General features: G+C 39.1%; 3 protein-coding genes across 10 annotated transcripts in view; 1 reads left to right on the forward strand and 2 right to left on the reverse strand.

The window, feature by feature from the left end:
* On the forward strand, positions 1-25,474 carry tfb1m (transcription factor B1, mitochondrial). 5 transcript variants are annotated; one of them, XM_081348016.1, is made up of 9 exons: positions 1-62; positions 1,100-1,251; positions 1,378-1,529; positions 3,112-3,220; positions 4,474-4,625; positions 5,677-5,796; positions 20,066-20,193; positions 23,193-23,249; positions 24,448-25,342. In XM_081348016.1, exons 2-9 carry the CDS (start codon positions 1,119-1,121, stop codon positions 24,725-24,727), a joined length of 1,131 nt encoding a protein of 376 aa, XP_081204142.1. In that variant the 5' UTR covers positions 1-62; positions 1,100-1,118; the 3' UTR covers positions 24,728-25,342. The 5 variants fall into 5 exon arrangements, with proteins under 5 accessions (XP_081204142.1, XP_081204144.1, XP_081204145.1 ...); XM_081348017.1 differs by having other exon boundaries at positions 59-267; XM_081348018.1 differs by lacking the exon at positions 23,193-23,249 and having other exon boundaries at positions 24,448-25,474.
* On the reverse strand, positions 11,626-20,059 carry LOC308680095 (claudin-20). The gene is made up of 2 exons (XM_081348023.1): positions 19,784-20,059; positions 11,626-15,426 (listed from the first exon to the last, which is right to left on the reverse strand). The coding sequence occupies exon 2, from the start codon at positions 15,334-15,336 to the stop codon at positions 14,605-14,607; it is 732 nt and encodes a 243-aa protein (XP_081204149.1). The 5' UTR covers positions 15,337-15,426; positions 19,784-20,059; the 3' UTR covers positions 11,626-14,604.
* The window catches only part of tiam2a (TIAM Rac1 associated GEF 2a), a 108,826-nt gene continuing 107,272 nt past the window's right edge, over positions 25,437-26,990 (reverse strand). For all 4 annotated transcript variants that reach the window (XM_081348014.1, XM_081348011.1, XM_081348012.1 and 1 more), the window contains one exon: positions 25,437-26,933. In XM_081348014.1, coding sequence (XP_081204140.1) covers positions 26,335-26,933 — 599 coding nt within the window. In that variant the 3' untranslated portion in view covers positions 25,437-26,334. The remainder of the gene's footprint in view (positions 26,934-26,990) is intronic.

The raw sequence follows: 26,990 nt of genomic DNA on the forward strand, positions 1-26,990 counted from the left end.
ATTGGATAAAATGATTATAGCGTCATGGTTACCGCCTCCGCTATCGGAAGACAGCTGCACTGGTGAGGAAAACGTGTTTCCTGTTTGTGTTGTATTTTGGCTTAAAACAGCGGTGTTCTTATTGAAGATAGATGTTGTTTAATAATGTTGCTAAGTAAGAAGTAAAAATATATAAATAAATAAAAAACACTTTTTAAAGCATTTTAAATTGATGAAACAGAGACACCGTGTTGTCTTGTTAGCATAGCGGAGTCTTAATATTTAGAGGTAGATTCTAACATGCAATCTTTTCTATAAATCTCTTAACCAGGGATGTATGCCTCTGCTTTCATACAAATACTTATGTTATACACTGTTTATCTAAGCAAGAGTGCTCTGAGCCAGGGCAGACTAATCGTTGTTACCCGCAGGGTTCCGTTGGTGAATTAGCCTATAGTTTATATATATTTTTTAATTAAACAAAAAAATGTTTTCATAAATTGAGAAAATCCAGAAACTGCTTTGTATATTATTTTACCATTAACAACGTCAGTTGAAGTATTAAATCTACAGTTTGACTCAAAGTCGCTGCAGTTCAGATTATTAACCACAATGTGTCGCTCGAATATTACGAATTCAATCGAGACTATCCTCCGGATGAGTCTTGAAGTCCCGACTCCCGAGACATAAGGAATACCTTGTGACACTACAGGACTGTCCATACTGAGAATACGTTTTACTTTGTGCAGTTGGGTTCTCAACAGAAGTCTGAGACCACATTGAAAATCTGGGATTTTTTCATATAATGAAAAGTTATATAAAACTTTTAAGACATTTAAGATTCAACGTGGGCAAATTTATTTCAGGGAATGTTAAATGAAGGAAGGAAATTGCATTAACATGCTCTTTGGAACATTCTGAAATCATATTCTGATAACACAAAGAAGTTTGTTCAAAACCTGATCCATGTCACTTTGAGTGCATGTCATTAAAGCAAAAGGGGAACATACCAAATACTAAGAAATTCTGAAAATCATGTTAATTGTCTAATACAACTCAAATTTTGCTCAATAGACTCTTGTATCCCCACTGTAATTGAGAAGAGACTCATGTTTTTCAGTTGACTGAACTGAAGTCTGATGGCAGCGACACAGAAACTGGCCTGTTATCGGTTACCCCCCCTGCCTACCATAGGGGAGATTATCAAGCTGTATAACCTGAGAGCCGAGAAACAGCTTTCTCAGAACTTCCTCCTCGACATGCGACTCACAGGTAACTCCAACTACTGTTCACTCTATTTCGAAATGTGTTAACAAGACTTGATGGGTTTCAATGAAGTAGCACACTCTTTATGTGCAGACTAAATGTAAACTTTAAACAAAATGGATTGCATTTCAGATAAGATTGTCCGGCAGGCTGGAAACCTGAAGGATGCGCATGTGTGTGAGGTTGGACCTGGACCGGGGGGTCTCACCAGGTCTATTCTAAAAGCTGGAGCGGCAGACTTATTAGTGGTGGAGAAGGACACACGCTTCATGCCAGGATTACAGGTTTGCATATTAATGTATTTGGTAGAGCGATAAATTGGTCATGCCCATTATGTGGCCATTTTGAGATTGACACCAGCTGATAACCGCTCGACTGGCAGACAGAAGTGTTCATTCGACTTCATTCATTTAAAGTGTACTTTTCAAAATTTGTCACCAGGACAATATATTTTTAAATTACATTATTATTCTAAAATAGTACAACAATTGTGCATAACCCATATACATTATTCGGAGTAAAAAAAAAAAATATATATAATTTTTAACTATTATTAAAAAATATATATATATATTTTATAATGTCTAAATGTAAATCTAAATAAAAAAACTTGTGAAAAGATGTACAGCCTTGAGGAAATGGTAAATAAGCCATTAGCCGCGTTTCCTTTGCAGATTTGTGCAAAACTTTTGCGATATTTTTTTAAATGTGGATAAAAAACTATTGCGACATGACGGCGTTTCCATTAACCGATGTTATGCGACTAAAACATAATTTTTTTTCTCTCGCTCGATAAGTCAATCCAAAAATCATGGCAATGGATGATAGTAGGTTTTCTTGTGTTACCGCAACTGCACTAGCCATTATATAGGGAAGACCGGGGATGGTTATAACCCCATCAATTTACATAAAGAGGCATTACAATATGCATTGGCCGCCCTGTTCTTTAGATATTGGTATCAACAGTGTTCATTGATTAAAAAAAAATAAAGAAAAAATAAAGAAATAAATTATATATATATATATAGATATATATATATATATAATATATCTATATCTGAGGGCTGCATCCCAGTAAAGCTCCACATCTCGGCGTTGAAGTTCGTCTCAAATGGAAGTGTCCTTGGAATGCAGCTTTCGTTTCGAGGCCTTCATTCTGCATATTTTGAAGGATGTACCGTATCAAGTGTATCCTGTACATTCACAATCTTTTGCGCTCATTACGATTCATGAAAAAGAATTGGTGAAAAAAAAAAGCAGCACTAAGCTCTCCTAAGTTCATTATGAAACGCAAGACAAAAAACATTTTTTTTCGGAGATGAAGGCATTGTTTTCTTTCATTGTGTTTGACATAAATCACTCTCCAAATGCTAAACTGCCCATGATGGAAATCATTTGGAGACCACAGATGGTTGTCATTCACTCTATTGCATTTATAGAAAGTCAGAGAAAAAAAAAAATATATACAGTATTTTTCAAAATCTATTTTTAATAGTATTTTTGCACAGTGGCGGAAACCTTGACGTGGCCAGTGGACTTAATAGAGCGTCTCATTCTAGCATTCAGTGCTAAGTAGTAGTCTAGCCTAGAAGCCTCAGAGTCAGAAGGAGCACTGAGTATGTGAGTAATGAATATATTGTTCACTGACTTATTCAGTGTTGTACTTTGTAGTGACACGTCCGTGTGGATGCAGCCGAATCACACCTGTGCCATTGTAGACCTATGATTACTTTTTTACCAATGATCATTTTTTTCCTCTTACAGTGCATGTTATTTAGTTCTACTGGGACAGTTATTTATTTTATGTTTTAATAGGCTTCATAAGTATTAATATTCAATTGTTTGAGTCTTCTTTTGGTTTTTCAGCTTTTGTCTGAAGCTGCCCCTGGAAGAATGAGGATAGCACATGGAGATATTCTCACATACAGACTGGAAAGAGGGTTCCCAGCTCACATAGCCAAGACATGGGACGATGGTAAACATTACAATGAATTTCAATAAATAATTATGGCATCCATGGTAAATATGAGCCAAACAGGTTGTGGCAAAATGCCTTGGCTTTTTATCTTCTTGTCCACAAAACTCACAAATTTAATTCAAGTCTTACACAATTATTATTTTTTTTTTATATAAATGTGTGCCACAATTATTGTCACCTTTTAATTTAATATTTCAATTTAATTTCCCTTTCTTTAGATTCCCAGTTTCGAGTCCTATAATATGTAATAAGGTTGATGGACATAGGGCAGATTCTTCAGATTCAGAGATCCACACTTGTGTACTTTCTTCTTTAGCTCATCCCACATATTTTCCATGGGGTTTAGGTCAGTGGACACAGATGGCCATGGCAACTTTTTTTTGCGTTGCTTTTGAGGTGTGCTTTTCTGGACCTTTGAATGGGACCTGTTATTCTTGGCAAACTATTGGCTATAGTCACCTCATATTTATGGGTGGGGATGGGGAACTTCAGTCCTGGAGTTGAGCAGAGTTGAGCTCAAACCCTGATAAACTCTCCTGCCCGTATCTTTCTAGTAATGCTGAAGATTTATTAATTTTTCACAATCATTTCCTATAACTTTGCTCATATTTGATTAGGGTGCCGATAAAAGGCTTTTTTGTATATATTAAATATATGAACCGAATTGGTTGGACTCCTGAAGTCCTGTCTGAAATGTTATTATTTGAGTTGGTTTAAAATCATTTTCAATAATAAGAGAACAAATAGGCTTATATTTGTTATTTTCCTTACATCCCACTGATCGTGTCCAAATGCTGCAGTTTAACTTTGTTTTAATCTGTCAGTTCTCTCGTTTCACAAGTCTTTGCTTTGGCTGCCAGTTCTTGCTAGAATTTGGTTCAAGCATTACACACAGTCTTTCAAAATGTACACTCCAGTCCTTCCATATATTGCCTCTCTGTTCAGCACCTTATAAGAACAGTAAGGTAGAACAACCACTTTCTTACTTGCACAAAACAAGCTTAGGTCAGGTTATCTGAATGTCTGCCACCCTGTATTCAGTCTTATGAATGTATTAATTGATCAGCAACTGAATTTGGTTTGTATTTTTATAATAACAAAAGCAGGATCCTCTTCTGGTTGATTTAAGGGCCTGCTTAACAAAGGTCATGTATTCTCAGCTGTTACAGTAACATCATTTTTGTACTCTGTTGTTGTATAAGCGTTTGTGAAAGGTTCTTTAGCGTATAAAATGAGTTTGTGTGTTTCAGTTCCTCCCAACCTGCATATCATTGGGAACCTGCCCTTTAGTGTGTCGACTCCTCTCATTATAAAGTGGCTGGAACAGATGTCCAACAGAACTGGGTCCTTCATGTTTGGGCGCACAAGGCTTACACTGACCTTCCAGAAAGAGGTGGCTGAAGTGAGTTCAACACTGCCTCCAAATGGAACAATACCACGAATAACAAGGTTTAAAAAATTTAGTTAACAAATGTAGTTGCTGTCCAACAGGGGCCAACAACCAGTAGTTTTTGGTGTATGAACACCAAATAGACTATCTATGGGTAGTTCCTATCTACCCATCTATCCATCCATCATGTTAGAACTTTTTTTTAGAATATTTTTACTTTGTGAAAATAAGTCACACAGGTAAAAAAAAAAAAAAGTGAAAATAAAATGAAAGAAGATACTATGATAAGACATTTGTAGAAGCCACTGCAATTGATAGACTGACCCGGATGACTTGAGCATCAGAGGTTGTCTGCAGATCCTTAAAATGTAGCTTAAGTTAATGTGAAAATTAATTATTAAAGAAGTGAAGATTTTGTATTTATTTTGTAACATTATCGAATTTCTTGCCCCACTTTGCAATGTATCAAGGACTCCAAACCGAAATGTAACAGCGGCTAAGCTTCAAATACATGTTGTTGTGGTTTTTGGGCCGGTGAATTTTTCTTTTCAGTGTCAAATCAATGGAGCAACAGCAACAGAGCCGTGGGCACAATCATTTTATTAAAGTATGGATTTTCATCAAATGATGTTAATAAAGAGTCTTTTACATCTACAGGACTTTTTTTCTCATATATGACTTGATGTATGTCTTGCTGCTTTACAGTTTATTTTATAATAGATAATGTGTATATTTAACCTTTTGGCACATACTGTAGAGCATACAAAACATTTGGAGTAAAATTTTGATGAGATATTTTTTTTTTTGTTAACTTGTTAACAGTTTGCTATCCTGAAAAAAGTATCTTTAAAAAGGTGCATTTAGTACAACATTAAGCTGAAGCCTGACATATTTAAGTAATTTTAAGTATTAGGATGAAATGATTGTGGGGAAAATGCCTAGAATGAGATATTGGTCTTGCGTTTCATTTGGAGTGGCATTAAAAAGGTCTTAAAACATCTTCTCTTATTCCAAGGTTTTTAAACAAGGATCTTGCACTCTTTGTCCCCTGTTTAATGTTTAGAGGTTAACAGCCAGCACTGGAAGCCGTCAGAGAAGCCGTCTTTCTGTCATGGCTCAATATCTCTGCACTGTCAAAAGCTGTTTCACCATCCCAGGACGAGCCTTTGTTCCAAAACCAATCGTAAGTCTTTTTGTCTCCTTCTTCTTCCATTTACATTTCTGTGTATCTGTGTTTGACTGCTCATGTGGAAGGATGTGGGTGTTCGCTCATTAGAAGAGCACAGAGTCAATGTTGTCTCAGATATGGAATCAGAGATGGCGACGCATAGTGTGTAATGATTCCCACAGGGTGTTTGGTACGCCTCTCTTTTGTCTGGGTCTGAGATCTTAGCCTTGCTTCTTTACTCCACTGGGTTGTGTAGGACTGATTTTTGGGGAAAGCCAGGGGTTTGTGGATAAGAGGGGTCTTATGGAAGAAAGTACCTTTCGCATAAAGTTCCCTTGTCTGTAAATATTTTATCCAGCCAGAGTGCTTTTGAACCAAGAAGAAAGGAAAGTGGAATGAATTGAGCATTCTCTTGGATTAAATGGCACGGATGATTATTTCATTGCACACCAAGGCTTCTACACCGCTGATGAAAGAAATATGCTGCTTCATGAGGTTTCACACAAGAAGTTACTGAAACATCTCCTCAAGAGAAAAATTGTACAAGAGTGTTCATGCAGTAGACAGAAAAGAAAGGCTTAATTGTGCTCTTTGGGTAAAAAAAAACCATAAGCCAACTCTTGTAAGATCTAATGACAGGCCCATTCTCCATCCACTTATATTCCCTTCCTGTTGGAAGACAGATTTGTGAGAAAATCACATTTCTGAAATAGTGGGAATTCGCCTTTAGACCTTAATCTTAGTTGTGTGATATTTAATCATCAGATTTCGCTGGTGTGTCTTCAGGTGTCTGATGTCAGGAAGACATTAATCTTGTGGAAAGGTAGAATGAACACCCTATATTAACCACATATTAATACCATCCAGATCACTCTAGCATCACTGTGGCGAGTTTTGCACTAGCAAGCACCATTCACATTTTCTTCAGTTAATGCAAAAATATATTTACACACAGTATATTGGCCATAGAGACTGATAGATCCAACATGTTCTTTTTATGCTTGCATGAAAAGCAGTGAATTCTCTTTGATATTAGTTCAAGAATGTAATACTGCAAATTTGCCTTTGCCAGTTTATTGGCTGTACAGACTGCGCTGTCCAAAACTGCCATCTGTGTTCAAGAGGTTCACCCTAGAGGACTGAAATCAGCTCTAGTAGCTCTGCAAACTTCTTTTAAAGTCAACATGAAATAAAAATCCTTTAGATTCTCAGGGATCATCAACAATAAAGATCTTATTAAATTACAATAAGGATCGGACAATCTTTTATTCGTTGAAATTTTTCATCTTTTTTATGCCTTGCAAATTCTTCTAATTTGTGAGGTTTTGAAGAAATTGCAAAAAAAAGAATAAAAAAAGAATTGGAAGCATAACATAATAGCTCTTTAATTTCATTTTAAAGTTGACATGAAATCAAAATTTACCCTATTTACTTTGTTAGCGCATTTTACTAGTCTTGTGGTGAACAATTAATCCGTGCAAGTTAATACACAGAAAAAAAATTGTCGTGGTAATCTTTAATCAAAATCTGAAAAGTTACTTCCGGTCTGGAAAGGCATTCCTTCTCTGATGACGTCAGTTTGACGGTTTGGGTTGAAAGCGCTTAACCACTCCCCTCAAACCGTTAGTCTGTTATGAGCAGAGATGGAGAGGAGGAGTGCTAAAGTAAAACCCTGCCCTCTGTTCAATATTCTGTTTCACTTGGAAGTACGTCACAACACTGGAGAAAAGTGGTTTGCAACTTTCGGTTCACCGGGACTTTCTTTTTGTAAATGGGGGAAAAAATGTAAAGAAATCTTAATTTCTAATGAAAAATATTATTTCTTGCAAATATGAAAATACATTGCTAAAAATGTTTATACAATAAATATTGATATAAATTTTTTTTTTAAATTTGAATATCAATTATCAAACCTGCAGTTCTTTTGTCATTACATTAATTTGGTAAACATTGACCATGAGCAAAGAGTTTAGATGGTTATGACAGAGATTATAGCTTTCATAAAATTGAGTTAAGATTACAAGAAATCAGTGATATATTGGACTGTAAAAATGACTGTTGAACTTAATTCCTGTTACTGGTATCATTGTGCACGATTTAGTGCTGAATGTTTTAAAAAGGAACCTGTTTTTGTTTTTACACGTTTTGCAGAGTATAGTAGTCTTGTGTTATTGTTGGTCAAATAAGAAATAAGAATCTGAAATAAGTAGGTGCAAAGTTGATAGGATTTATTGAAGGTTTAGAGAGAAGTTGTGTCTGGGAATAACTTACCTTGCCACACACATGTAGTAGCCTATAATATAACACAGCCTAGTCAAATGAACTGGATTAGAGAACTGACTATTGTGCAGCTGGTAATTAGCAGGAGCGCATTCACTGTATTTAGAGAACAGTGTAAATGTAGTGCAGAGCAATTCAGGACTATGGATTGAATCATTAGATTTAGCATGTTTCATTTCCCTGCAGAAGCCCTTTGCAAGGTCGGAGGGAATTAGCTGCAGCGTTTCCGAACAGAACTGAGTTCTATTTATAATCATGAGCATTAGTTGATATCGGCATGCCTCAAGGGGTGTTTTATTTGTATTTTTTATGTGGCTCTTTTTTTTTTTTTTTTTTGTCTGGCAGTTTTGTGTGGATGCTGCAAGGCACCTTGTCCTTGTCACATTGAGTGACTGTGGTTGTCCTCGAAGCCTCGTGTCCACTGTGATTGGCCGTGTATTGTATGTCCTCAGGCCCACAATGCACTTGCTGGTCTCCTCTGTCACGGATCGCGCTTGACACCCCCACCTGGTGGATCGCAAGGCTTCAACCCCAGCACTTAAGCCACATGTTAACATTTACTGTATTAGTCACATTTAAAGAAAAGTTCTCATTTCTAGCATGTTTGTCTTATTCAGCTGCAATGCAATCAAATGAGCTTGTCATCGCCCACATTGTGTCTGCTGCAAAATTCTGCTTTTAGACAGAATAATTGCATTCTTTAGAATGACTAAATGAATGTAATTATCTTCTCCTCGTCATCAGATGCGAAAGTGTTTCAGTAACCCCCCACGCGTTTCACGAGCACCGTCCCCTGAGCGAACGCGTGTACGGAGCCAGCTGCTACTGCAGTGTCCTTCCCACACACACACACACAGGAGAGAAGAGCGAGACGGCTTGAGGAAGGGCTCGTGACAGAGATTGATCTGAGAGAGAGTGAAGCGCTCCTCCAGCAGATGTTTGTCTGGATATTGAGAGGAATGTCTGAACTGACACCTCTGAGATGATCATACACAACTACACTTGTGGGTGGATGGCATTTGCACGTGATGTGGGGGAAGGACACGCATGTTTAGGACATGCACATATGGCCACCCTGGAAATAAAGCTGTATTTTTATTTTTTTAATCCTTGTAAATACTTCTTTGACTGGAAATGGCTTTTGAATGGGTTGTCTTTTTAAAATAAGATGAGCTAAAAGGCCTGCCAAAGCCATTCAGTTCATTAGGAAACCTGCTGAACACAAACTTACTTAAATTACTTTAACAGCAAAGGGTGTAATGCAAAAACATTTCTTGACTTTGACATCACTGTCAGCTTATCCCAGTTTCTTCAATTTTCATATCACAAGTATATTTAACTATTATTTTTAATGTCAACTATTTTAAAATCATGCAGTATATTATAAAAATGGTAATCTAAATATATTCGTCTAAAGATTTCTGACAACAGCGCACTTTTCACGTTTCACGCAAGGGTGGCGTTACTTGTTTTTCTGGATTTAGTTCTTTTGGTTTAATGAGCATTTGACGTCTGTAGTAGTTTCTACGTACTAACTATTGTCAGTGTACTGATAACAAAACGTTGGGAGGTTACATGCTCTGAAAAGTGCCAATATTCTCTATAAATGCATAGTTTGATCTGACACATTTAAAAAGGACATTCTAAAAAAAATCTGAAATGATTCCCTGGACATAAAAAGGTGTCATTTCAACAACCATTATATGATATTTTAGAGCAAGGCCAGATTTCTCCCCCCTTTTTTCTTTTGTGTCCATTTTAAGGATCATTAAACTCTTTTTCTCCATTTTCCGTGATGGTCCCATGGTGCAAACAGCCAATGAAACCTCACAGTGTGAATAATGGGGTCAGATTTGGTTAAGTAGTGTTCCATTTTAATAAATGGGGTCAAATGAGGTATCAGGAGTAAAGGAAGGTTATTTCAATGTCTCAGAATGCCTGCAGACGTCCTCTATCTATTATGTTTCAAGCTCAATCTAAAAATATCCTATTTAATATAAAATGCTTTGAATTTTGAACAAATATCAATAGTAGTTTTAACTAAAGATATTTTAGAGATCTTGCAATTTATTCCAGTTTTATTATTTATTAATATATTTAATAATTAGTTTATTCTCCTTTGTGGGTTTAAATTTTAAAAAGACTTAATGTAGTTAATGTACAGACAATTTTAAGATGTTTATATTTTGTAAAGATCTACACTTAAAAAATTGGTGTAGGATTTTTGAAGCAACTTTTCACTCAGAAATTGCTGGTAAATTTCATAATTAAAAGTAACACATTTAATAAAAACATGATATTTTGAAGTAGAAAGACTACATTTTCTTGTCAAATCTGTTTTAATACATTTTTATTTACACTAGCATTTAAAAAATGTCCCCCAACATTACACACTAGAGTGGTTGTTTGGATGGAAATATCTAATTCTATGAATTGGAAAAAATGTGGTTTTCATGCAGGCTCTTTTATCTTGGCATTCTATACTTCCTATCTCAGCAGTTCACAATGCACCAAGCAAGGGCAGTATTATCATTCGTGTGTGTGTGTGGGAATGTCTCCAGCAGGGCAAGGTCATCCACTGTATCTGACAGTCATATTCTATATTCCACATTGCTCATTATGAAGATAATACACTGAATCTAAAAGAAAATTATAATGCTAAAAAAAAAAGAAAATGCTTGTCAATGACTGAAGGTTGTCACTGAGGGCTGCTGACGGATTGGTTGTCTATGGACTTTGCACAGCTATTACTGCTGGTTTTGATGGCCGATGGTATTTAATCAGTTTACTGTAGCTGGTGTTACATGACAGAAATGATTTAACTAGCACCTCATATTTGCATGAAGACAAGCAATGGAGTATTTCACCCTTGTGAAATGTTACAAAGGACATTACAGTAGGGTAGGGAGTGAACACATTTGCAGTGGTTAACCTCCCTGCTTATATTAGCCTTGTGATTTGAGGATCTTTCAAACATCTGAGCCCCAATCCCTGGCTCTGTCATTACTGTCGCGGAGGGCAGAGACCGTTGAAATGAATTTAGGGAAATACACAGATTTCATTTCATTAGATCTCGTATGGGAATCAAGCTGTGTTAGGTAATCAGGACCAAATCCCCCCAATAAAGGTTGTTTTCTTTGAAATTCTCAATATTGTGATGCAAATATTTTTTTTTCAGCAAAAAGATCAACCTAATTTAAAAAGGCAGTACAACAAATATGCCATGATGTAAATGTACTTCATAATTGAAATGCATCATTGTTTAAAGAAAATAAAGTTTGCATTGCTTATATATTTGCATCTCTTGTTATGAGATTAACAAATTTCAGAACAACTCAAAGAATAAATTTCGTTGTTCAATACCCTCTGTTGTTATCTAGAAAACAAATGAATTCTGATTTTATTTATTCATTTTTGATGATGTTTAAAGATACAGTAAATGAAATATATGAATTGTTCCATACAGCCTGTTCTGTTCAGAAGTATGTCATTTGGTGCTTGAGACTGTTGCCTTTACATGAACAACACAGCACAAATGAATTAAATAAGACTTAAATGTTTTTTAAGAACATATGCTTCCACCATTTTTTATTAATAAAAATATAACTACTTGCACAAGCACACTGAGAGAACAGTACAGAAATATTTGAACCATATCCTCTGCAAAATTAAGAAGTGCAGAAGCATACACCAAAATATAAGCCTCATTTATCCAACCAGGAATCATTAAATTGGCCCCTGAACAAAAACGAGGGCTGGGTAATATGAAACTTCTAGCGTGCTAATAAACAAGCTGCACCATAACAATATATGAATAGTTTGTCTTTATAATTACAAAATCTCTATTGGTAATACTATCTACAGATGAGCATCTTTATTTCAGTGTATCTTTTAGCATGTTTGGCTAACAAAAAATAAATTGCTTTCAAATGAGGTTACACAATTAAAGGTGTAAATGTTTGTCTTCTTATAAAGAAGATTTGCTGTGAACATGCTTGGGTGTTGAACAGTGCTCTCAGTAAATTAATAAAAATAAACGCAATCTTTGCAGAGCTGTAATGAATATGAAATCCCAAAGCACAATTTAAATGGTCTCAGTCCTTTCATGCCTGCCCACGGTGAACCTGAACAGTTTGTGATCCTGGAATTGTTGTGCTTTGGAATTTTATGGGGGAAAGTGTGCAAGTTGATCAACTTTATATTTATAAATTATTTCTCATTCCAGATTACTTTCAAAAATTTTAAATCATCTTGCATTTGGCAACAGAACGGTACACCTGCACATACATTTGCAAAGTAGTCATGGGTTTGGCACATTCACAATTGTATCATTTCAGTGCATTGTCACTTTGGAGGGTAGGAGTGGTTATTGCATTCAGTAATGGTACATGTGCAGTTGTTGTTGTCCATGCGCTGGCGAGATCTGCCCTCGAGTGCCCGCTCAGCCTGCAGGGGGCGATCTGGGCACAACCATCTGCTCGCCTGTGGGAATCTGCTTGAGAGGAAGAATGCGCTGTGCCATCCATCACTGCCAAAGCTCTTTTTGCCAGTAGAACAACACTGAAATTGCATTCCTCCCTTCAGCAGCATAGAAACGCACGGCTGCATCCAAGCTCACACACACTCACTCAACTCTTGGCACAAGTTATGTTGCATGCTTATGAAGGGAGAGGGGGAGGTTGTGTGTACATGCATTGGCAAACTGGCACATGGCATGCAACTTCTTCTGGCTGTCAGAGGCGGCATCCATACTGTAAGCGCTCAGGAAGAACGGGATGGTAAGCACTGAGGGAGGTCGAGTATGATTGTGAAGTTTCTCACTCTTGAAAGAATATTGAGGTCTATTGCCAGCATTTGTGGCATGCTGTCTGTTTACCAAAAATGTTTGACTTCTTCAGTGAATCTTTAAAACCGCATTGGTGGCTAGCGGTCATTGGTATTACTAAGTCTCCGAAAACAAACGAGAATTGCTTTTACACTTGTAAGACATTTACAGTAATAACAATGGAAGACAGAAACAAAAAAATAAACCACTGTGAATGTATAGGCTAACTGTTTCCCTTTCTGTGGTAATTGACAGCATGCCGCAGATAATGTCCATAGACGTTAAGAATAACCCGAAATATTGCTTTAAGGCGATTTAAAGAGCCCCTTGTAGGGCACAATCTGTCAGCAGATCCACTGCTGAGGCATTTGGAGACGTCATTTGGCAAAGCAGATTTCCATTGAGAGTGGACATAACCATATTGCAGACTCATCAGGTTCCATGAAAGAGCTGCCAATTACTGAAACTCAATCTAGTCTTCACTTTTGTTTGTTATTTACGTCTCTAAAACAAAACTGCTGCACATATCTTTACACTGGAGTTGGTCAGCAGGACAGGGACCCTCCCGTCTGAGAGAGGCTTTGTCTCTAGACACCGACCCAAACCCCCCCTGCTGTTATCTGGAGAGATTCATGACAGCCTCCAGGATCCTCCGAGTGTACAGAGAGATACGACCCCTAGACAATACACGTATTTGGGTGTAAAATCCCGTTTCCATGGCAGTGAGTAGCAGCATGAGTAAAAAGCACACATGCAGCACTGTGTGTGTGTGTGTGTGTGTGTGTGTGTGTGTGTGTGTGTGTGTATGAATGTGTATGTGTGATAGAACGGCAAACAGCATGCGCTGAGCTGAAGGCAGCTTGCTTTTGTTTGGGACAAAGTATTAAAATGTTGAACAGAACAACATTACATTGTCCATCTGACTTAAGAAGAGCCAGTCTCTAAGCCTCCATATGGGTTTCCCAAACTTGCCTGACCCAGCAACCCCTGTCCACTCTCTCCTCCTACTGTCTCCAAACAGTTTCAGCGGTTTATGAACAGCTCTTTAGGCACAGGCTATATGGCTACAATTCAGTCTACATCAGGCATTCCACTGCATTATGCACAGGCTCCAGAAAGCATGCTTATAGGCAGAATATCAATCATTCTATCAGCTACCAAAATAAGACAAGAGATTTCATTAACACAACCATTACTCAAGTAAAAAGAAAAGCAAAGAATCTCCCAAACAAGGGCTCTCCCATACTATTGCCTCTTAGAGACATATTGCCATCTTACTTTTAAACAGAGGTTACCGAACGATTGTTAGCAGCTAAACGATTGCTTCTGAGTTCAGATCTTTGGGAAGGGGGGAGTTGGGGAGTTATAAGTAGCATAAACATTTCCTTGTTGCTAATCCTTTCCCAGAGGAACACTTTAATAAGATTAACTATGATGCTGGATATGTGCATTTATTCATCATCTTGCTCAGCCTTTCACACTGCTTTCGTGTGCTACTGCAGCGTTTCCGCCACTCGCCCCTCAGTATTCACAATCTGTCTGTTTCAAGACAACACTTCAGGGAATACTTCCACCATTTGTGCTTGCTGATCTTAAAAAGGAGAGAGGTGGAAAGGAAAGGAAAAGGGTCCCTCTCGCCCTTTCATGTTGTAATCACAAGAGCCAAGAGGTGGAGTGGCATTGCACTGCACGTGTCTTGCTCTTGAGCGATTGGTCTCTTACACGTAGTCCTGCAGGCTGTATCCAGTCTTGTTATCCAGTGGTGAGAGAGAACAGTACTGGTGCTGGAGCTGCTCCTGTTGCTGCTGTTGTTGCAGAAGTTGCTGTTGCTGCTGCAAGAGGAGTTTGTCTGGAGGGAGAAGTACCAAATCCTGTGGGCCGTGTCGCTTACCCGAGCAGGACAGACAGAAAATGGATCCCCCCACGAAAAGGAAACCAGACGAGATGAAGGCTACATAAACGGCACCGCCCGGCTCAAACTTGTTGCTTTCGGGCACGTTGGCGTCTAGGAAACTGACTATAACCTCATTTGTGTACCAGGAGGCAGGAACGAGGCAGAGGAAGCCAGAGGCCAGAAAGCATGAGCCGGCCGCCATGGCAGCGTGGCGTTTAGCCCGGCGTCCTCCACCCCACCGAGTGCACTTCAAACCCAGAGAGGCCAAGCACAACCCCAGTGCTGCCAGCACGCATGAAAGCACCATGGTGGTGCGTGCCGTCTGCAGGTACGCGGGCAGCGCCAGCACTGAGTATTTAAGCGTACAGCTGAACATGCCAGTGCTGTACCAGGTGCAGTCCATCCACAGACCCTGCATCTGCGAGATGGCTGTGATGATGTTCGAACCAACATCCGCGCTCACCTTCCAGTTGGGCAGTAACGTGGCCACCGTGGCACCGAGGATGCCTAGCAAAGCCAGCACAAAGGCGAAGATCTGCGTGCCTGTGGACGCCATCCTGCCGCGCTCCTGAACCCGGCCAACATTCACACAGGCTTTGCTCAGTCCCTTCTCCTTCGGCAGAGACTCCTCAGCACCACCGCCAGCCTGAGGAAACAAGTGAGAGAATGAAACCAGTGTCCTCCTCCCCCAGCGCACTGGGAACAAAGAGAAGCGTGAACACAGGATGATGAGGAAGCAGGTTCCTGACTGTGATTTTAGTGCTCCCCTGTTCATGCTTCACACACACACACACACACACACACACACACACATATCTTGACTGGAGAGCTGAGTTATTAGCGGGGGGGAGTACATGCACGCATTCATGCGATATTTGATAACTGGAGTCTGATTCAGTTTTCCATATGGTCAGGTAAATTAAATAAAGTATCGTTTCAGACATACGAGAACACATTTTTAATTTCGTGTTACTAAGGCAATAACAGAATTATTTTAGGTTATGACTCATAGCGGTTTATAACACGGAGCGGAATGCAGAAATCCTGCACTTACCTCGGCTGGTGCAGAGCGAGCTATGACGCGTCAGGTTTCCGAGCTTACACACACACACACACACACACAGACGATTACACTGCTAAATACATATACCGAGTATAAACGCCCTTAGATGTATCGTTAGCGATCGGTTCATGGTATCCGTGTCTCCCAGCAGCAGCGGACGTTAGTGATGGAGAGACGAGGCTGTTTTCAAAGCTGCTCGAATGATGCTCTACGTCACGCAGCTGCGAGCTCTCAACTTCCCGCGCATGCAAGTCTGTTATTTGCTCTCTTAGCGATTTAAAAACCCGTCTATTATCGCATTTAGTAAGCTTTTCGATTCTATTTAACGTAAATATTCAACGCTTTAACTCATCCCATTTTTCTCATAGAGAAAAAAAATGTTTAACTCATTAATTTTGAAGGAGAGCTTGGTTTGTTCATATTTTTCTAGTGTTTTATTCGCTAATTTACCGGCATATAGATTAAATGTTTTGGATATTGAGTAGATACATTTTTATTGAAAAATATGGAAAGACGCTTAAATATATTGAAAACGTGCTGAAATTATTACATTTACTAGATAAGCAAAGATCCCCCCCCCCCCTTGTAAGTCTGTCATGAATCTTGTTCTATAGACAGATATCTTTTTTTTTTCTTGTGTTCAATGCATACACTTCTCCATCATTGTTATTTTTTTTAACAGCCTTTTATCAGAATATATGCTGTTACAGCCTACATCTATTTTTTTACTGAATGTTAAATGTCTAGAATTCTAACAAGCTGTAAAACAAGAAGATGTTTTGGTATTGTATACCAAAACTCATGTCCCAAACGTCCCAAACTCAAAACTTTTTCTGACACAGACCATTACCCACTTTGGCAGCTACAAAATTGTGTATAATGGTAAATGGGCATGTCCCTTTAACCTGCTATACAAGGAGTTTTACTATAGTGACAACGCACCACTATCACCCTAATCATAATTCGACTTGGCACTGAGCAGCAACATTCACTCTGCAGGAGGATGAACTCGCAGCTGCTGCCCCTCCAAACCCCTGCACCCCCACCCCTATAAACCCCTACACCCCCACCCCTCCGTCCTCCATCCGTCCTCTCCGCGCTGCAGGGTGGGAGTGGCTATATGCCATTCGTTTAGAAATGACAAAAGGACAAAACCAATGTCATCTATCTATCTATCTATCTATCTATCTATCTATCTATCTATCTATCTATCTATCTATCTATCTATCTATCTATCTATCTATCTATCCTGTTTTTTGTAAACAAGTTCTGTAAACTCTTATCAGGTTTAAAAATCAGGATTTCTACACAGGTGAAGCTGAAGTTGTAGCATACTCGTATATTTAGAAGTGATTCTCAGCTGACTTTAGTGGGGGTTTAATGTATGTCCTTACATTGGAGGACATACATTAAGTGCTGATGCTTGGATTGTGCTGAATAATAAATAAATAAATGTGCAAGGGGTGCTGTTGACATGTACTGTATCCAGGGAATATACGTAGATGTGTTGGTAGCTGACATGTTAAGGCACAGAAAGCTATGCGTGTTACCTTGAGTTTATCACCTCTAGCTGTGCAGAAGCTTGAGTGCACATCGAAACTGTAATTTCTTCAGGGAAGGGGTGTTTTTTCCCCCTTTTTGTTTGTGTGCTTTTTTATTGTTTAGGATGAGATCCATTTGTTTATTCACAGTTGCTGTTAGAGTCATTTCATTACCCTGCTGTAGCGGTTTGCCTGTAACGCAGATGTCAAAATGGTCTTATTGCGACTGCTACAGAAATGGCTTTTTAAATTCATGATAATAAATGGAAATTACTCTCTGCTGTGCAAGAGTGGAGTGCATGGGTTTCCACAGTACCTTGATTTATTGCCTGTGTGCTTTTTCTTGTGAATCTACTGTTCAATGAAAATGTTTGAATGACGGAATGAATGCTTGAATCCCAATAAAACCAATGCACTTTTGGGTGCCTGAAAACGCAAACTTTTGAAAACGGGTTTCAAAGTGCAAGTTTTTGAAACCGGTCTCCGTGTAAACAACAAAAACGCAAATCTCTGAAGACAATGGCGTCATGCACATGCATATTACGTGCTCAGTCTATAGTGTTTCATCACCTTCTAATGGCCTGGCAGCAGAATACAGCGTTTTAGTCATTTTCGCAGATATACGTGTCAATTGGGATTGTTTTGACAATGGTGTCGTCTGTATGCGGAAAACTTCTCAGTTTTAAGCACATCGTTGGCGTGTAAACGTACCCTGAGAATGCTTTTCACTGACCTGGCATTCTTAAAGTTTTTAAATATAGGGCCACTGTGTGTTTGGCCCTCTTTCCATGCTTACTCTCACTGTCCATTTTGCCTTGTCTTCAGCCAGACACCTTAAAAGCCTGTAGTCTCATAGGCTGGAGAGAGACTCCATGAGAATCATTTCACATCTGAGAAGCACATCAGTAGTGCCTTTGGTTCTCACCAATGCCTTGGGCGATTCACGGAGCGTGGGACGAACAACCTCACAGTAAAACAAGCCTCTCTAGCAAAGGCCCTGTCAGCCTCCACTGTTACATCCTCTCTTTCTGCTTCTTCATCTGAGCCGAAGTAAGAGTGATTGTCTTTTGAAAGTGCTGTCATGATTAATGTATCCATACTCATTGCAGGACTATTTTCTCCTTCCCCTCACTGTATGCATTCCCAGCTGCGGACTCCATTGTTCCCTGGCAGTTATGTAAAGGAAATAATGGTTACTCAGATTGCCCTGAGGGACTGCCACCTCGATTTGATCATTCTCCATTCGAAATGACAAATTAAACTTCACACCCTTTGCAGTAATGGAGCACCTCTTCTCAGGTGCAAATAGTGGTACGTTTTACGTGTAATGTGTGAAGGTTGTTAATGACAGTAATGTGTAATGTTTTTCTTCTTGTAAGATCACACTCAAAGACAGGAATGTTGTCTGGGAGAGAGTGAGAGAGAATAATGGAATCGCAGGCCATGATACTGACTAACTACAAACAATGTAGCCTATATTCAATGGTCAGTTGCATGGAGTTGATTTAAGGTGACGGTTTCTCATAAGTCTATTTTATCAGAAGAGAATTATTGGTTGGTCAAGGGTATATTATAGGCAAGCTGCTGCGTATATCCATATATAACTTTATCTGGTTGCTCCTAAATCCTGTTTCTTTGTGAATTGTTAAGGACTTGAATGTACCTGGTCAAAATATCAGACCCCCTGGGAAAAAAGGGCTTGAGTGTTTCAGTTTAAAACCAGCATCCCGGGTGGGGTAAATGACAGTGGGCCAAATTGATTTCCTGAATGTGTTCTCCTCCTGCACAGCTGAGGCAGATGAGTCAATGGTTTCTGAAAGCTCTTGTCACATCTTCACTTCTCTGTCATCTCTAGTCTATTGCTTTTTTTGTAGCCTTAAACCCCAGAAAGGAGCTTCAAAGCTTTGTATTCTGCTCGTATTTGAAGTCCAAGAGTGGAATAATCTTACCAAAGTCAAGGAAGTCAAGAGTCCTGCATGATTGCAACTCAACCAGATGTTTATGCTTATGTTAAACTACAGTGAGCCACGCAGCTGAAATACAGCACAAATCAGTTTGCATTTTCTTCTGTTTATCTCCATCCCACATGCCCATTATAGGGACATTCCCGCACATTTTTATAGAAGACTGAATAATGCACAGGTATAATGTACTGCTACAGTTTTGTAACTGGTTCGGGAGCAACCATAATTATGTTTTCACACCACAATTACATGAGAGAAACAGGTTTTAGTCTGGGCACCGCAGATGTCTGTGCCGGTTTTGCATAATGAAAAGAATCACCGTCCCTTGAGCTGATCGGTGAACCAGGACAGATAAAAGCTGAGCACCCCCCTACAGCAGCACTAGGCTTTGGTAATAAGAACATTTAGGAAGCAACAGTGTAACAAGAGACTTACTATTCACATTTGAAGAGGCTTGTTTTGATGGTCCTTTAAACAGGTGTTACTGTAGCAACCGTAACTGGCCTGTCATCGTGCAGCATCACCGAACGCCTCCTCTCTCAACCGTCTGCTTTTCTTCATGCGTATATTCCTTTTTCTGGCTAGTTTCCATTCCGTTTCTCCCCTTCACTCGAGTGGGAGTAGCTCCTGAATATGGTCTTCATGTCTGACTCTAACACTGTTGTGTGTGTGTGTGTGTGTGTGTGTGTGTGTATCAACACCCCGCGGTGTGCGTAGGTGGATGTGGGGGTGGTGCACTTCACACCGCTGGCTCAGCCCCAGATCCAGCAGCCCTTCAAGCTGGTCGAGAAGATTGTCAAGAACGCCTTCCAGTTCCGGAGGAAGCACTGTCGCAGAGGACTCCAGTAAGCATTTTCCAGGCTTTCTATCAACTACTTTTCAAAACTACTCTCTTTGCTTCTATTCTCAATGTGTTTAATCTGGCTTAATCAGGGTAGACACCATATTTAGAGGTGAATGAAACAAGGTTGTGAGAGATAGAAGTACAGTCCGTGCAATAGCTTGTACTGTTGTGTAACTTGGTGCATCCAGCAAAACATGGTATATGTCAATTAAAAAAAAAAGTCAGGGGTGCCTTGAACCCTAAGTTAATCAAGTTGTTTAATAGAAACAGGATTACTAAACACTTCCAGGCTGGTGTGCAGTGGGTTCAAGCTAAATTCTGCAGGAAATTGGTTCTCCTCAACCAGGATTGGACACTCATGACTTGTGTAGACAAGGAACTCGTGAAAACAAAGGTTGTGAAAAATAGACTTTAACTGCAACCTTTTAGACAGTCCAAGGGTGTGTTCACACTTGTAGATCGGTTCGCTTGGCTCGTCTGGTCTGGACCAAAAAAATTTTGTCTTGGTCCTTTTAGCGTTCACATTAGCATTTTAACACCGGACCTAAAGATACTGAACCTAAAGACTAGGGCTGTAACGATACACCAAACCCACGATTCGGTTCATATCACGATTTTTGACCCACGATTCGGTTCGTATCACGATTTTTTTATTAAAACAATATTTTTTTATTAAATAACATTTGTAAAACCTTTATGAACTGAACACCAAAGAACAAGATTGACTATGCAAATTATTAACAATATAAATAGCCATATATAAAATAAATAAATAGCCAAAGCTATAACACTTCTGTTTTCTTTGTAACAAAATACTGTTGAAAAACAAACAGAACTAAACTCCATTGTGGTGATGATTCGAGCATGTTGAAAATTCTCCTTCAATCAAGTTCTCTTACATTTACAAGTAAATTAAATGGCTACTCTTTCACACTGAGGTAACTGAGGCTTACTGCCTGTGCTGCAAACCACCAATCAAACCTTCCAAGTTGAGGTAAATTGCGTTTTTTCTTGCTTTTCCCCAGTCTTAAAGTGAAAAAAGTAGTATTTAATTAAATACATTTATGGTGAGATTACTACATTTAATTTAATTAATCGCATTTATTGTCAATCTGTTTTCATTTTGACCACGAACCATCTTCTACAGACACTCTCAGCGCTTTCATATTATATCACAACTATTCAGTGTTTTCAACCACATAAGGTTATTTTAGGTTTCAGACATTTAAATATACATAAGCAAATATACACTAGCAAAACAACATTTATAGTTGTATAAAATACACACTGATGTCTATGGAAGCGGCAATAACAATCCTTTCAATTATAAATTGATGACGTGTTTAGATACACATTGTGTAGGTAACTATAAAATTTACACTGTTCTTCTCACACTTCACCAGCCACTTACTTTAATGTATTTCGGGAGAAGTGGATGAAGTGATGTGTTGTAGGCCTAAATCTGACAGATACAATTATCTGAACTGCAGTGCGTACTAACATAGCGCCCATTGTGGGTTATAGATCAACTAACATGAATCATGATCATTATAAAGGTTTCTTAAATGACAAAACACATTCACTTATGTATTTAAGAAATATCAGCCAAAGACTGACTGACATGTAACGCAACCAATCACTGTTCATTTTGTTCCACGTCATGTTTAGTGTGAAAATGTAAAGCTGATGTCCATACAATAACAGACCGAAGTACATCTAATAAATTATTCATTCAAGAATGTTGTGCAAGTTTACTGCAAGAATAGAGCCGCAAACCTCACATACTTTTGAAAATCCAGCCTTCAGTTGATCCTGATGTCACAGTTGCAAATGACAGCGTTCTTCTACGATGGGTTTCGATATTTACTCTACAGTTTTAATATATTCAGTTTTAAGAAATTTTTATTTTATTTTTTTCAATAAAAAAAATGTTATTTAATGTCATTCCCCATCATTTTGTGGCTCTCTTTTTATTAAAGTATCGGTTCAGGCAGCATTTAGGCACCGGTACCATTTTAAAAGTATCGATTTGGCAGCGGTATAAAAAAAACCCCAAAAAAACGATACCCAACCCTAAAGACCCATCTTTCCGCTTGAACAGGGTTTGGATGGCAGCATTCACATTAATTCAAATAAACCACACTAACAGAGCAATCGTACAAGAGTTTGTTTTAATCGAACCAAACATGCCAAGTGTGAACACACCCCAAGACCCCAGTCTATCCCTGGCAGAGTCATTTGCATCAGACTGCTTACCCAGACTAGGGTCAGTATATAAAAATAAAGTAAAAAAGGTAACGCTTTACTTTAAGCCTTTATGTATAATGGATTATAAAACTATTATGAAACTAATTATGCCTTGTAATGCATTGTATGGTCTCATGCATAATAGTAACCACAGTTACACTCACCTAAAGGATTATTAGGAACACCATACTAATACTGTGTTTGACCCCCTTTCGCCTTCAGAACTGCCTTAATTCTACGTGACATTGATTCAACAAGGTGCTGAAAGCATTCTTTAGAAATGTTGGCCCATATTGATAGGATAGCATCTTACAGTTGATGGAGATTTGTGGGATGCACATCCAGGGCACAAAGCTCCCGTTCCACCACATCCCAAAGATGCTCTATTGGGTCGAGATCTGGTGACTGTGGGGGCCATTTTAGTACAGTGAACTCATTGTCATGTTCAAGAAACCAATTTGAAATGATTCGAGCTTTGTGACATGGTGCATTATCCTGCTGGAAGTAGCCATCAGAGGATGGGTACATGGTGGTCATAAAGGGATGGACATGGTCAGAAACAATGCTCAGGTAGGCCGTGGCATTTAAACGATGCCCAATTGGCACTAAGGGGCCTAAAGTGTGCCAAGAAAACATCCCCCACACCATTACACCACCACCACCAGCCTGCACAGTGGTAACAAGGCATGATGGATCCATGTTCTCATTCTGTTTACGCCAAATTCTGACTCTACCATCTGAATGTCTCAACAGAAATCGAGACTCATCAGACCAGTCAACTTTTTTACAGTCTTCAACTGTCCAATTTTGGTGAGCTTGTGCAAATTGTAGCCTCTTTTTCCTATTTGTATTGGAGATGAGTGGTACCTGGTGGGGTCTTCTGCTGTTGTAGCCCATCCGCGGACTGCCGCAGGACTGGACTGCCGCATACTGGATGATTTTCCCTTTTCACACCATTCTTTGTAAACCCTAGAAATGGTTGTGCGTGAAAATCCCAGTAACTGTGCAGATTGTGAAATACTCAGACCGGCCCGTCTGGCACCAACAACCATGCCACGCTCAAAATTGCTTAAATCACCTTTCTTTCCCATTCTGACATTCAGTTTGGAGTTCAGGAGATTGTCTTGACCAGGACCACACCCCTAAATGCATTGAAGCAACTGCCATGTGATTGGTTGATTAGATAATTGCATTAATGAGAAATTGAACAGGTGTTCCTAATAATCCTTTAGGTGAGAGTATAATGCAATATTCATTGAACACCTTTGGAGTATAATCCTTTAAAACATGTCAACCAATCAATATCAGATTTAACTAAGAATCTGCAAGTATTATAATGCATTTTAACTTTGGTTACAATTATTTATGAAAAGATATAATGCATTAGCCTATAATGTGCATTATAAATAACTTCATTATGTATTATACATAAGTAAAGTGTTACAAAAAAAGGATTGGAAGTAACTCAGCAATTATGTATCATTGGAGTGAGGAGTGTGAGGGCCATTTGGGCAGATTTCTGACTGCCCTGCTTTTCTTCACGTTACCTCATGTGAACCTCGCTCCAGAACAAGACGCTGTCTATGTGTCTGCATCAGGTCAGTTACTAGTTGCCATGTCTTTCTTCCTATGTGGAGTAGTGAATCACTAATGAAAGAACAAAATAGTTTAAACGTGCTCATGTGAATAGCTTTTATATACAGTAGTTCTGTTGGGTTTGTTTTGTTTGTTCTACAAATAGACATGACTGTTTTCCTCACTAGAATTCCTAACTTGCAACATTTTAAAACAACATTCGGACAAAATAAATACATTAAGGCAATTCTAAGATGGAACATCTGTATTACAAGCAGCTGCATAAACCACATGCGTCACAGCGCTTGTCAAACAAGAAAAGCAAAGCGAACATCCGCACAGACCACATAACGTCACTTCCATGCAACTCGTCAAGTTTTCTACATTAACTCATTGTGTCAGCGTGTGATGAGTGTTTTCTTCTTTCCTGCAGGATGTTGTTCCCCGAGTCTCAGCGTCTAGAACTGACGGAAGAGTTGCTGCGCAGTGCTGATGTGGATCCCACACTGCGGCCCACTGAGATCTCCATTTCTGAATTCAGGGCTTTAGCAGACGCCTACAGCCAGCTTTGTAAGGAGAATCAAGGCCTCATCGACTATGAATTCAGAGAGGAGTTGAAACTCAAGCATCAGGAAAAGAGACAGTCGGGCAGCAACCGTAAAGGGCTTCACCTTCACACCACAATAGAGGAAAATGTTATTGGCAACCGCTAACTCAGGAAACAGCAGACTCTTAATGTGACATTTACAGCAGCTGGCATGAATTGCACTTTTTTTGTTGTTCTTGAATGGAGTATGCAGACAACTAGCCAGCAGTGAGCTAAATGTGGCTAACTAAAAAAAAAAGTGCACTGGTTTTGACACTTAAGCACTCTATAAGGGCTAGGTGAAAAAAGCATTTAAAAGATGTAAGGAGCTAAAAAATAAAGTTATGGTAGAAATTTAAACACATTGTGGGCTGCTTTATAAATAGGAAGAAAAATTACATGAATCAAATCAGACTCGATGGGCTTTATTTATAAAACGTGTATGCACAGATTTGATCTTAGAGTGTGCATACAGTAAAATCCACGCCAACGTTCATATTTATAAAAACAGTCTTTGACGTTTCAACGCAACATTAATAAATGAGGCCCCTAGTCTCACACTCTGTATTGATCAGAGGAAGCGACAGGGTTGCCCAGAAAACCGTATCATAAAACAGCTATAGGAATGCTTTAATCATTTTACAGCTAGAGGCTGACATCCATCTGTCAGAGGAAAAACGTTTGCCATCGTTACTAAAAAATAATTTGACTTTGATGAATAAATTATTTAACATTCTTTTGGATACATGTGTGCTAGTAAGATTGATGTTCTTTGTGTGTCTAAGACCTTACTCTTGTCTTTAATGTTCAAACTGAAAGCGTGATTCATTTGTGTCATTTTACAACGTATGCACTTTATTACTTTGTGTTTCTCAAACAGCAAAACAAAGTTTGTGCTTTTTGCAGGTTACAGGATGTCATTAGGACAAAAATAACGTAATCAGACACCTTTTATTACAGTTTTTGACTGTGAAGTGTCAAACATATACAAACTCTTCAAATTAAGTCACAGTAATCCATGAAAAAAACAATATTTACACATTTGAACATTCTAAAAAAAGGACAACTGCAGGCTTTATTTTAGAGGTACAGTACATTTCCATCATAGCACATTTAAATTCCTGATTGAATGTTTACAGCTGACCACTTTGTAATAACAAAGGAGAAATTATTGTTAACCATCAATCTCCTGACAGATTCTTAAACCAGCCTTTTAGATTCCTATTAAAATGAAATATATATTTATAAAAACTTGCTAATAAATAAAACATTTTATACAAAGCAAATCCATGAAAAAAATCCATAATAGAAGCACTGCTTATATTTAAAGCAAGAAATGTATGTATTGTCCAAAACACAAGGCAAAAACCTCAAAAACCTGACAAAATTTGGTTCTGTAGCTGGATAGCTCTTAATACTGTATGTGTGTGTGGGAAAACACACATGCCTTTGCCCTTCTTACACAGCATAACCAAGACCAGTAATTTGGTTCTCTGGTGCAAAACAATTGCTATGTGGGCAGTTCAGTACATTAGTGCTATGGATCATGGAGAATTACTCAACGCTTAACGCCATCTTTAATAAAGGTCTGTCAAACGGTGGCTCCACAAAAGAAAAAAGACTGAATTGACTGGCCTTCAGGTGCTTCCCTAAATTGTCTGGTATCTTTGGAAAGGCTGCATGGGATAATGTGGCTCCACACCAGATCAAGCATACAGGTTGCTAATCTTTGTTCTATGAAGCTGTTGCGTTCTTTGCCTCTGTGGTGTTGTCATAGAAGAAATCCTCGTTGACCACAGAGGTCAGGCTCTGCACGCTGAACTCCTTCTCCAGTAGTGAGTTAAGATCCACGTTATTCGCCATCACTTCGGTCTGGCTGTCCAACGAGTGGCTGTGTCGACGCATGTTCACTAGGTCCGCCTGGCTGCGTCTGTGGCTACCCGTGCTTCTGGCAGACTTACGTTTGAATGCGCCAAAGTGAGCTCGCTTTATGGAAGACCGTCTTTCAGGAGAGTCCACTTCTGCGCTCTCCGGCTGCACGCGGGGTGCAGGAGTCTGGGAGTCCTCTGTCACCCGAAGCCTGCAGAACTGGGCCTCGATAGCACTGGGATCGAGCCACTCCTGCTGGTCGATGTTCTCGTGATCCTCATCACTGATGATGCTGGATTCCTTGAGGTCGCTCTGCTGATCCAGAGGAACGCTGGCACTGCTGGTGTTTCCACTGCTCACACTGGCTGAATCTGAATCTGGTAGAGACGGCTTCAATGGATCATTGTTGGGGTTGGAACTGTCATTTATAGGCAGTTTAGAGAGCCAAAATCCTCGAGAAGAACCTGTGGTGCACACACAAACGCAGTCGTGGATCTTACTGTCAAATATCAAAGGTCAAA

The sequence above is a fragment of the Scardinius erythrophthalmus genome, assembly GCF_964197995.2.
Source record: "Scardinius erythrophthalmus genome assembly, chromosome: 19".
NCBI classification, from domain to species: Eukaryota; Metazoa; Chordata; class Actinopteri; order Cypriniformes; family Leuciscidae; genus Scardinius; species Scardinius erythrophthalmus.

Coding starts and splice junctions, on each gene's coding strand:
- tfb1m (XM_081348016.1), top strand. CDS start 1,119: ATGGCAGCGACACAGAAACTGGCCTGTTATCGGTTACCCCCCCTGCCT. Junction 1,252..1,377: donor CCTCGACATGCGACTCACAG/GTAACTCCAACT, acceptor ATTGCATTTCAG/ATAAGATTGTCCGGCAGGCT. Junction 5,797..20,065: donor CCTTTGTTCCAAAACCAATC/GTAAGTCTTTTT, acceptor CGGTGTGCGTAG/GTGGATGTGGGGGTGGTGCA.
- LOC308680095 (XM_081348023.1), bottom strand. CDS start 15,336: ATGGCGTCCACAGGCACGCAGATCTTCGCCTTTGTGCTGGCTTTGCTA.